General features: G+C 36.2%; 1 protein-coding gene across 2 annotated transcripts in view; it reads left to right on the top strand.

The window, feature by feature from the left end:
* Positions 1-12,935, top strand: part of DNAI3 (dynein axonemal intermediate chain 3) — a 64,330-nt gene that overhangs the window by 31,697 nt on the left and 19,698 nt on the right. The window contains exons 13-15 of one of the 2 annotated variants that reach the window (XM_090271701.1): positions 251-324; positions 3,644-3,788; positions 5,077-5,170. In XM_090271701.1, the coding sequence (XP_090127827.1) occupies positions 251-324; positions 3,644-3,788; positions 5,077-5,170 (313 nt within the window). The remainder of the gene's footprint in view (positions 1-250; positions 325-3,643; positions 3,789-5,076; positions 5,171-12,935) is intronic. The other variant, XM_090271700.1, reaches the window with a different exon arrangement.

Here is a 12,935-nt window from a genome sequence, read left to right on the forward strand (position 1 = left end):
TTGACTGGAGTATTATTCTATAATCTAAGGGTCGCCGGTTCTATTCCTGGTCCAGACACATGCCTGGATTGTGGGCTCGATCACCGGTTAGGGTGCATGCAGGAGGCTCACTGATTGGTGTTTCTGTCTCACTCCCTGTCCCTTCTCTCTCAAATGAGAATAAAAAAAACCTTTAATAAAAACTATGAGAAAAAAGTCATTACTGTTCTAAGTACACAGAACACACTTCTTGCATTTTTTTAAAAAATAGGTTAACAGAATGGGTTCTGTCTTTGAGAATCGAAGTGGGATATGCTGTCAACTTGTCACCTGTTCAGCAGATTGGTATGTCTTATCTTAAACATTACCTAACATGTTTTCATACAATTTATTCTTCTTTTCTTAGATGTTTCTAAGGTCATTGTCTTCCTCTGCTCCTTAAATAATCTTTATTGTGGTCATTAAACCATATATAACTAAATGAAGGAATGTTATAGATTGTTGCTAGTTAAAAAATATTTTTATAGATATAAACATGTTGTAAAAAGAATTAACTAGATTTCATGGTTGATACTGTTGTATAACAGTATCCGTAGTTATTCTGCTTCTTCACATTCTTATATTTGTAAATTTGCAGTTTGTGTTGTTTACCTTTGATTTTGTCTCACAATTATGAAGAGTACCACATTTAATTTGGAAAGTTTTATATAGTAAGAGTTTTAGATTTTTATTGCATATTTATAAAAAGTGTTTTTATAAGCAATTTGGTAACTATGTTGAATGTTTATTTTTCAAATTGCATCTCCCAATTTATAGAATTCAAAATCATAATGAAATAGGAAATATAAAGAGTAATAGTATTATCTAGCATCCAAAAAAAAGGCAAAATTTTACCATTCCAAATAGCTTTGACCCCAATAGAAACAATGACACCTCCAGCCATAGACACTTCAGAAGAAGTACGTGCAAGTGGAGCATCAGGTGAAGGCATCAGTAACATTAGCTTGGGAGAAGGGTGGAGGAGAAATGATTAATCCTGTGGGCATGTATTGGGTTAAGGTACTGTAATTGCAAACAACAGAAACTGACCATGGCTAACTTAAGGGGACAAAATATATTTATTAGAAATACATTAATTGGAAATTTATGCCAAAACTCTACTAGGTGCTTTAATAGGTTAACTTTTTAATACTTGCAACAACCCTGAAAAATACTTATAAAAGAAATAAGACTCGGAAGGCAAAGTTCACTATACATAGTGAGTTACATGTATAATTCAGAGAAGGAAAACTCTGACTCCAAAAAACCTCCGCTGCCTTGCGGCATACCTCTTCAGGGGAAAGGCTAAGGGAGTAAACCCCGACAGAAAATCCGGAGCCGGAGTCCCTAAGGCGGTTTGACGTTGTAGTCAACACCGGCAACTCCTGCGGCGCACCTGAAGCCAAGCTGTATCGACTCCATCTTTCCCTTGGACCCTTCAGCTGCGAAGAGAGGGGGCGTCTGCTGCATGGGCAACAGCAGACCCTCCATATTACCCTGCCCAGGCTCTGTAGCTTCAGCGTCATCGCAAGATGTCGATTCAACACGGGAGGAGACAGATACTACCATGTCACTCCCGAGTCGGACTGCACAGCCATTCTCGGCGGTGCAGATGGACTCTTGAGAAGCTACACCATCGTCTCTCGAGACGGACGGCTGCCGACGACGACGACGACATGTATAATTATATTCTATATCATAGCTAGTAAGTAATGGTGTTGCTGAATAAAAGGAAGAGCTAACCCAGGCCTCAGAAAGAGCCCCAGGGGGTTGGGTAGCAGGAATAAATGGCCAGCCCCTCCATTATAAATGCATCTGTTCCAACCCTTGTGTCACTGGGCAGTCTGGCTGACTTCTATTACATTATGAACTCACCTCTGTGGCCAGGGAAGGAATGGCAGCGCACCTGGAGTAATAGTTCCAACTTGACTGCATCCAATAGGAAAGAAGAAGTTCCCTCCAAACAATATGGGGAGAGAGTGATTAATCTCCAGGCGAAAGCAACATGTAGTGTCTATAGGGCCATATGGAATGTTATGCAGCAATTAAAATTATATTATTATTTAATGGAGAAATGCTCATGGTATGTTGATTGTAAACCACAAAGGTGGAGCTATGCTGTTCTTCAGCAGCCTTGGAAAACATTTAGGAACACTGAGCAGACTAAAAATACTACATGTTCTATATTGAAGACACAGATCCTTGACTGTTGTTTATAATGATGGCCCTTGAATTTAGAAATATTCTAAGACTAGTTCCTTCAAAAATTGTTAAAATGAAAAAAAAATGCATTTAGAAAAGCTAACTCTTAGTTATCTGGAAAACTCATTGGTCCTAATCTTTATACTTCAGCCATACCAAAGGTCTTATACTAGAATAAGATAAAACAAGGTTCCAGTAATTAAGAATGTGTGATTAATTTATACAGATGTTCAAGTGAAAATATATGTGTTTAGCATAACCATTTCACAAATAATGTAAATTAATAGCATAAATGAGATTCAAGAAGAGCTATGTAATTTTGAAACAGTTTTAAATCAACTATAATTATATTTTAAAATAAATATTATTTCATCATTTGTGGTACTCTCCCAAAGATTTCTGTTTCTTAAAATACAAAAATGATTACTAATTTTAATGATTTCTGTATTTAAAATTTAATAAATTTATCAAAATGAATTCACTTAATTTTACTTTAGTCATTATTAAGATGAATAAGTTATTAGTATTAATTAAATAATTTACATAAATGAGTACAAGTTTTGTTTCTTTTTAGTTACCATCCATTTATCTAAATGTATGCACATCTAAATCTCTAATAATATCTTAAATTTATTAATCAGGTTACTCATAACCTCAGTGCTAGAAGTTATGGAGCTCATGTGGCAGACTTTTTGTGGTTTTCATCATATGTTTTCACATAATTAATACAAAGGCCCTTTATACTACAGTACTCTACAAGTTTCATTATAAATTTTTACCAAGTTTATTGCACTAATAACAACACTATGTATGTGTGAAATTTCATAAAGAATTTTTACATACATTATCTCATCTTATTTTCATAATCAACCTGTGAGGAAGGAGAAATAAGAACAGAAATAACATTTATTGAACACCAATTATATAAAAAGCACAGTAAATCTAACTCCATTGATATATGTGGTGTTTTCACTATGTATATATGAATAGGGAGTGACCACTAATCTGTACAGGGTTTCTATTGGAGGTGATAAAAATCTTCTAAAACTAATTGTGGTGATGGTTGCACAACTCTGTGAATATATGAAAAACCATTGAATTGTGCATTTTAAATTGGTGAATTTGTGGGTATTTGAGTTATATTTCAAAAAAGCTATTACGTTAAAAAAAAGATTGTGCCTATCTCCCAACTCAATTCTCATATTTGATAATATTAGTCTCAAGACCAGCAAAGTTATTAAATAGCCCTATGAACTGCATAATTTTCTAAAATATAAAAAATTCATTTCATAAAAATCTTACTTTCAAAGATATTAAAATATAACCATGACTGCATTGCTAATGTGTAGCAGCAAGGATAGTAGTCCTGAGGTTGCCCCTCTTATTTGTACTTATTTTTAAAAATGAAAACTTTTTTTTAAAGCACAATATGTTTTTGGGATATCAGACCACAGAAAGCTGCAACCCCTCAACCAACAGAGAAAAAGAAAGAAGAAACTATTGAAATCCCTCATGATATACCACCTACCTTTTTGCATCTAGATCTCTCCTGGAAACCCCTCTCTAAGGTAAGTAACAAAGGATTTATTCTATATTCTATATAATTTATATGCATAGACATACATATAGACACTAAAAATAGAGCAGCTCAGGTTAACAAAGGACTTCATCATTCATGTATTCATTCACCCAATAAATTCATTGATTTGGTTATCATGATGCCTGCCTACATCAAGCCCAAAATCACAATTATTGTGAACTTGAAGTTAATATTTGTTCATGTGTAAGCAAGCCACAACTTACAAATAGTTTGCACAATAATTGTTGAATTGCATATCAGCTGTCTGCACGTGGGTGCACTCCCAGGTTAGCCCAGAAAAGCTAATTTTACCTCTATTGTAGCCTGAGTTCTGGATATTTTGCACATGAGTAGTAGGAAAAGAGTAGTGTAATGCCTATGATCATCAAAAATGAAAAATAATTGAACAAGAAATTATGTGTACTTATCTTGAAAGGCAGAGCTCAAGAAAAGCAATTTTAATTTAAGAAAGATATGGCCGTCATGGGATGTGTATGGAAAGTATGCATGAACTGCTGATGTTGATGCTCTCTTTCTTTGCAACATCTAACTCCAAAATTAATACTTTTTTTCCATTTGATTTATAAGTATCACTAGAATTGCATTATTTTGTCTTTGTTCCGAATAGAAGAGACGTAACTTGGATTAGAAATTAGAAAGAGAAGATAAGAAATTTTCTGGGCTAGGATTTAGTGAGCTGTAAATAGTTTTACAAGAAACAAGCAAGCAAAAACACACCTGAGAATAACTGTATAGCCTATGCACAGGCATCCTGATCGAGAAAAGCTGGCAGGGAACTCTGAGGGGAAAGTATAAAGCATGACCATTTTCCATTCTGGTGCAGACCCAGGGCCACTTCTGGAACTCAGAGGCACGCGTGTGCCCCCATGGGACTCGGCAGTGCTGGGCAGATGCAAGGTTCCTGAACACCTTTCTGGAGCTTCCTTTAACAGAAAGGTTTAGGGAACAGAGAAATGAGCTATTGTTTTGTATTAAAACCAATAAGGGTGTGTTATGAAATAGAATACAAAACATTTTCAGAAATTACACAACACATAAGACTTTGGGATTTGGAAATGAGCCTCCAGGTAAGTTCCCTTCAGTAGCAGGTTTTAGAAACTGTGGCATAGGTGCTTGCCACCGGGAAAGGCAACTAGAAATCTGATAGAGGAGAGAGAAAGATGGGGAGATGGAAAACAGCTATCTGGGGCAGAAGGTAAAACAAGAATAATTTAAGGATCTATGGAAATAATCTTTCTTGTATGTTCTCCCCAAAGCTAAGACTATCTAAAGGTGAAACTAGTTTAGACCACTGCCCAACCAAAGTAAGCCTGGGTGAAGACCAGCTCCTTTACAAGACACAAGGTAACTGTCTTTGGTTATTAAAAAAGTGTTTGATAGTCTCGGTGTTAATAGATTATTATGTCTAAAGTTACTTGCTAAGAGAGACTAATTTGTAAAAGGAGTACAAAAAATCAAACTCTCTAATATGGAACTTCATAATGGGTATAATAGCTATAACCAACACATTAAAACTGCTTTTACACACAAAAAAATTTGAAACTATTCACTTCAATTCAACTTCACAAACATTTATTGAGCTCATGTATTTCTGAAAGCTTAATAAATTAAACAAAATCGATGAAGCCCACTTAATAAATATGCTCAAAATATAATTCTTTAGAATGGGACATACTCCAAGTCTAGCAAAATAAGTTATGAAATACTAAGAAACAAGATTATTATTCTCAATATGAATACAATAGCAAATTAATATATTTACAGTGCCATGATAAAACCAAGTAAAGAAATAATAATTGACTTCTAAATCTATTTCAACCCATACACCTTTGTTGTAGCAATTGAAGGGTGCACCTATAAGCTGTCAAAACTACTGAAAAAAGGTATGCTTGACTATCCTTGAATATAATGCATAATGAAAATGTACAAGAATTGCTAGCAACTAAAGTATTTTCCAAATATTTGTCTATCAAAATGATTTCCACTTACAAGTTTTCCAACCTTCTGTTAAATGATAGGACATCTAAGAAAAATCTATTATATATCTAATACCCACCTTGGGCAAAACTTACTTTCAAGGCATGTGTTTTGTAGATAAAACCCAACACCTCATACAAAAAAAAAGACTTCCTGCCCTGGCTGGTGTGGTTCATTTGGTTGGGTGTCAACCTGCAAACCAAAAGGTCTCAGGTTCCATTCTCTGTCAGGGCACAGGGCTGGGTTTTGGGATCAGTCCCAGCACGCACAGAAGGCCACCACTGTTTCTCCCTTCCTCTCTTTCTCCCTCCCTTTTCCTCTCTCTAAAATCAATAAACATGTCCTCTGGTGAGGATTTTTAAAAAGAAAAAAATAAAAGACTTCCTTTGAGGTTCTAGCCAGTGAACATCTGCTCTCTGTGGGCTCGCAGAACTATTTACACTACCCCAAAAACCTGTAGGCTTGAAGAGATTCATCCATAGTCAAGATAACAGAAAACTGAGACTTAACATGTTTTTCAACACGAACTTGAAGATTATACTAGAAAACAGAAAGCCAGAGGATTGTAACCAGAGATTTGCTTTAGAAAAGTGACAGGAGACTGCGTACAGAGAAAAGGGACCTCACTGAGCGCAAACATCTCCTGCTGGAGCAGAGACTCTCCCTCAGAAGCTCCCCCAAGTTCCCTGGCTCCTACAAAGGGCTAAAAACAGTGGCAAGTGGTCCGAAATTCATCACTCCAGACAAAGACTGGAATTTCCAAAACACTGTCAGAGAAATCACGACCATTTCTTCAAAACCCCGTGGCTTCTGAGCCCCCTTGCAGCCCAGCGCAGAGAAGATGCAGCCACCCCTCTGGGGGGCCACCCCCGTCCATCAGGAGATCAAGACTGAGGCCTGAGAAAGTTCAAGCAGCAGGACTCGCACAGGGGGAACCCGCAGAGCGGCCAGGGAAGCATCGTGCGGATGGAGGGTCCTACAAAGAGATCAGGAGAAGGGCGCAGATGGAGCGGGGGAGTGCAGAAAAGCCAGGACACAGGAAGAAGAGCCATGGAGAGCAGGACACCCCGCAGGAGGGAAGGAGGGCCCTCAGAGAAGCAGCCATCTGGCAAAGACAGCACGCAGGAGCGGGACCTGAGGGATGAAGCTATCCTTGGCAGTTGCTGCTGGTATTAAATCAGTAGCAATGTTGTTCTGATATTAAGTGATTTGGGTCCTTTGGAAAGACTGGATGAAATGGCAGTAAAGCCACTAAGAAAAGAAACTTAAGATTCCCAACTCAGACTATGTTCAAATAGAAAACCCAGATGGTTTAAAGATATAAATGTAAAAACTAAAATATAAAACTACTAGAGGAAAATTGTTTTTAATTTTGGAGTATGAATAGCCTTCCCAAACAATGCACATTAGCCAGGGGCCATAAAGGAAGAAAAATAACACATGTAATTGCAGAAACATTTAAAATCTGTGAAAAAATTGAATTACTATTAAAATGGTGCATATTATTTATTTATTTGGGACTGCTTCATTCCAGGGGGACTCTGAGGTGCGTTTTCTCCTCCCCCTCCTCCTCTTTGTACTCAATTATTGGTTACAATTTATTGAATTCCAGCCAAGAGTCAGATACTGTGCTAATATTGCACATGCTTTCATTCACTTGACAGATATTTATGAAGTGCTAGGCCCTGGGGGTACCATGGCAAATAAAACACGCTAATGATCACAAAAGTCCTGCAAGCTGGGAATTTTCATTACCAGTTCACAATTAAGGAAACCAAGACCAAGAGAAGTTAATGTAACTTGTAAAAAGATAACATTAAATGTCCTAGTCTTATTTTTTTAACCTCATTAACAGAGATGATTATGAGGATGTTTATTGCTTTTATCCAGTTTATATTAAGGATATCATTATAGCTTTTAAAGTGTTTTTTTTCCTTATTCACTTTTATTGAAATGTAGTTGACATACAATGAAATGCACATGCTAAAGCATTCAAGTTAACATGTTTTGACATATTAAAAACCCATGAAACCATCACGATAACCAAGGTAATGAACATATCCATCATTCCCAACAGTAAACTCATATAGGAATTCCCTTTGTAATCCCTCCAGCATCTCCACCAACCTCCGTCCTCAGTCAACCATTGATCTGCTTTCTGTCACTATATGTCAGTTTATGTTTTCTATGAATTTATGTAAATTATACAACATATACTCCTTTTTGGTCTGGCTTCTTTCTATCAGCTTGATTATTTGGAGATTCATCCATATTGTTGTGTGTATGAATAGTTTATTCTTTTTTATTCCAAAGGAGTATTTCATTGTATAAATATACCATAGCTGTTTACCCATTCACTTGTGGATGGACATTTGGATTGTTTTCAGCTTAAGGCTATTACAGATAGAGTTTCTGTGAACATTCATATACAGGTCTTTGTTTGGATATATGCTCTCAATTGTTTTGGGTAAATACCTAGGAATGGAACAATCAGATTATATGGCAAGTGGATGTTTAACTTTTGTGAAAACTGCCAAAATGTTTTCCAAAGCAGTTGTGCCATTTTATGCTCCCACCAGCCAGTGTACGAGGGTTCCAGTTTTTCCACCTCCTCACTAACAGTATGGCTAGTCTTTTTAATTTAATCATTCTAAAAGGTGAGTATTGATATCTCATTTGCATTTACCTAATGACTAACAGTGTTGAGCGTCACATTATCAGATACAGAAATGTTTAGGATTATTACATCCTCTTGATGAATTGGTAACATCCTTTGCTCTGAAATCTACTATGTCTAATATTACTTTGGCCACCCAGCTTTCCTTTGGCTTATGTTAGCACAGTATACCTTTTTTATCCTTTGACATGCATTTCTTGTAGGTCTTGCTTTTTAAAAAAATCAAATTTGGTAACCTCTGTCTTTTAATTGGAACATTTAGAACATTTAGAGTTCATTTAGTTATTTATATGATTAGGTTTAAAACTACCATCTTTTTTTCTACCATCTCTCAGGGATTAATGTCTTTTGTGATCTAATATCCAATTTTTAAAATACAATTACATGTATTTTGCCTGTTTTTGGTTGTTTTCAGTGAGAGAGCTTAAGTCCAATACTAATTGCTCTATCTTGGCCACAGCAGAAGTTTCTCTAAAGTGTGTTTTTAAAACATCATTATGAGATACGACTTTCTAAAAACAAATGTATCTAAACTTTAATGTCCTTAAGGTGAGTGTCATTTCTGTTGATCCTTCATTTCTTTACCAGTGTTAAACTCCTAGGTGATGTCTTTCTGAAGACTGCCTAAATATGGTACCATTTCAGAAGATAGAGACCTTTTTTGCCCCTTAAAGAACATTGTATTTCAGTTTTGCATAGAGACCACTAACACTATGGAATAGACACATAATGCTAAATGTGACCAGAAATATTGTGATCCTTTACTTTTTAAAAGAATAATGTTTACACTGTTATCTGCATATTTATATATGTATTTATTCAAAACATTCATTAAAGTTCTGCCAAGTGCCAGGCTCTGAGGAGATAGCTGTGAAAAAGACAAGTTCCTCCTTTCATGGGGTTTACATCCTGGTGAGACAGATACTAACATATGTAACGAGTACATATCTACCTCCACTTCAGGAAGTGCCTGCGTACAATGAAGAACCTTGAAGCACACCCCAAATGTCATCAGACAAGAATATTCCTTATCAAATGAGTGTTCTCGTCCCAGACAGTCATTTTTTGGGTTTCTTAGAGAAAGTCATACATATTTGGCTAATTTAGTTCAGAAAGGGAGTGGACACGTTTTCAAATTCTCAGCTGAGACTCTAGTTTGGCTATGCCCCCTTATATGTGTCCAGAAATCCACTTTCAGACACTTCCAAAGGTCCTGGACAGAATGAAATTTTACTTGGTAATGCCGTGGATTTCGCTAACACATGTCCCTGATCTCTAAAGGCAGTTACTATAGCCATGTCCTGCCTCCTGGGTACACAGCCAGCTTTCAGGACATTTGAAATCTAACTATGGTATTTTGGGTCTCCTTCACACACACTGACAGCTATCCATCTACTCTGGGATGACTTGGGCCTGTTGACTAAAAAACACTCACATGATTCTTCACCACATTTTGCTTCTTGACCCTGCGAATCTCAAGTCCAGGCTAGTCACTCCATCTCAGCATCAGTGTCTGGTACTCTGTTGCCATCTAGTGGCCATAGGCCACTCACCCTTGGCCTGCCATGTTAGGTCGTAATACTGCCCTTTTAAGTTCTGTCTTTATTCCAATGAGGAAAACTTTGCTGTAAATGGTTTGGGAATTCCTCTTTTGGGATTACCTTCAGAGCTTGTGTTATAATTCTTCTAAGTAATGTGATGTAATGGTTAAGGGTGTGGATTCTGGAGTCGATGGTTCAAGTTTAAATCCCAAAGCTATAATTTATTGTTTGACCAGGTCAAACAATTATTTTACCGCTGTGTGCTTTACTTTTCTTCTTTTAACCTGTTTGCAGAGAGGAGACAATAGGAGGGGGCAGGGCAGGGTAAGAACACAGATAAGTACCTCATAGAGTACTCTGAAGATAAAATGAGTTGATACATGTAAAACTCTAAGAAAACCACATCATCAACTCACAATAAATGTTAGCCACTTGGGGGTGAGATCTTGGCCAAGTTACTTAACCACTCTGAGCCTCGGTTGACTCATTACTGAAGGCAGATTAATGTTTAACCACCTTGGATTAGTGTGAGAATTGAATGGAATGGTTCATGAGCACACAGTTTAGTGCCTGGCATGTGGTAAGCTTTCAATAACTGTTAGCTGCTATTAATCACTACTCTCCTCGGTGGAAAATCCATGACCTGTAAGGATGATGTTGAATTTAATAAATATCCAAGTTGGTTTGGTCAAGTCTGAGTAAAGTCATTTTCCTTTGGCCACCTCCTCTTTGACTCCTCCACATTAAACTATCCACTAAAGTCTTTTTCTTGGCTTTTGTGACTTTTCTGATACTCGTTCAGTTCCTCTTCTCTGCCTGGTCCCATTTTTACCTTGCTGCCCTCATCACTGGATGTACTCAGATTCCAGCTTTAGCTGTGTGCTTTTCTCATTACACTCTCCCTCTGGTAATGTGGTCTCCTCTTTTATCTCTGCCAAAAATCCTCCACCTCCTTTCTCTCCTTTCTCTAGAATAAGATCGGAGTCACCCTGGACTCTCTCCTCAGGCCCCCCATGTGCTGTCCCTCACACAGAATAATTAAATTGTCAGTCACGATGCATCTCACATGTGCCTCTTCCTTTGTGTTACTAACAGTGGTCCCTGGATCAGGCTTTTGTGTTCCTTTGTTAAATCAGAAGACTCCAAATTTTTCCATCTTGCACCCCTTCAGGAAACCATTTTGAGCACTTATTTCCCATGAACATGTGTTTATGTATAAGTTATGTACATGTTCTACTCTACTAAGAGATATATAGTCTTTCCAAGTTGTGTGCCAGCTTCATTAGGTTTGATCTCTAACCCCCTTACAGCTTGTTTTGCTTTAAACACGGCTTATGTTCTTTTTTTTAAACTTAATTTAATTATTTTTTTTCAGTTAAAGTTTACATTCAATATTATTTTATGAGTTTCAGATGTACTGCATAGTTGTTAGACAATCATATATTTTACAAAGTGTTCCCCCTGATATTTCCAATACCCACTGGCACCATACATAATTATTATAGTATTATTGACTATATTTTCTATGCTGTACTTTACATTCCCATGACTATTTTGCAACTACCAATCTGTACTTCTCAATCCTTTCACCTTTTCACCCAGTTCCCCTGCCCCCCACCCCTCTGGCAATCGTCAGTCTGTCCTGTTTGTATCTATGAGTCTGTTTTGTTTGCTCATTTATATTGTTCTTTAGATTCCACATACAAGTGAGATCCTACTAACACCTTTATGTATGTTATTTAAAAAGAGAAAGACATTGAAATGAGAGTGAAGAATTTAAAATAAATATTTTAATGACTTTAGTTTTATATGTTAAATGGACACAAAATGCCTTTTTGCTCTTGCTAAATGTATTATGACTATCTTTCAGTAAGAGCAATGTGTTTGAATATGCCTAGTTATTTCTGAACTGTTGACTGACACTTTGTGACACAGTTATTTTAAAATGTGGATCCATGGTTGGCTTAACTTGGATACTTGTTTTTAATGTCTTATCTAATGGGAAAAAAGACCCCCCTCAAAACACATTGATTCCAAACAATGAAAGTAATCATTGACTGTACCTACTAAGTCATGATAATTTCTTTTTTTTTTTTTTTTGGTCTGGAATTATGCTAAAGATTTTTTGAAATGCAATATATTTTTTGGTATAGCTGAAGTTTTCCTCTCCTATTTTAGTTTTCATGTATGTTTGCTGGTTGGTTTTTATGTTTGCTTTTTGTTTTCCCATCGGTGATATAACCCAGAGGATGTATGTATTGAGGAGATGTGGTAAGGAGGGTTTTGTGAGCATATTTTCCCTACCCTCTTTCCTCAAAATTGACTATCACATTTCTTAAAAACTAGTAAGTGACTTCAGAAAATGTCTAAAATATGGCAAAGTAAGATATAGCACTAAAATGTTAAATTTAAATACACACAGACACACACACATATATACACACACAGAAAGGTAACTAGAGAAAAATATACCAATATTTTCATAGCAGTTATCTCTGGAAGATATGATAATGGATAAGTTTTATAACTTTCCTCATGCTTTTCTCTCTTTTCCAAAGGTTCAATAAATAACATTTATTAATTTTAGATCATAAAGTTTTTGTTTTAAAACAAAATGATAAGATACTTTTAAAAAGAAACAGATAACATTTGAATTTCAGCCCCCAGATCAGCTATGCTTTTACTGTTTACATGTATAGTTATAGCTATAATATAGTACAATCATTGATATTCATAAATAATAAATCTAGGCTAATCAGAAAACAAGTGATGTCCTATATGCTGTGCTTATGACAAACAAGTAACGCATTTTAAATGAATTTATCTTTTTAGAAGTCAAAGAATTTTTTTACATAAAAGGCTAATCTTGAGTTGTTTGAAAATTTTTCATATGATACCAACTGAGTAAAAATGACAGTTT

Source organism: Furipterus horrens, unplaced genomic scaffold (genome assembly GCF_987537825.1).
Source record: "Furipterus horrens unplaced genomic scaffold, mFurHor1.1.pri manual_scaffold_3, whole genome shotgun sequence".
In the NCBI taxonomy this organism is placed as follows: domain Eukaryota; kingdom Metazoa; phylum Chordata; class Mammalia; order Chiroptera; family Furipteridae; genus Furipterus; species Furipterus horrens.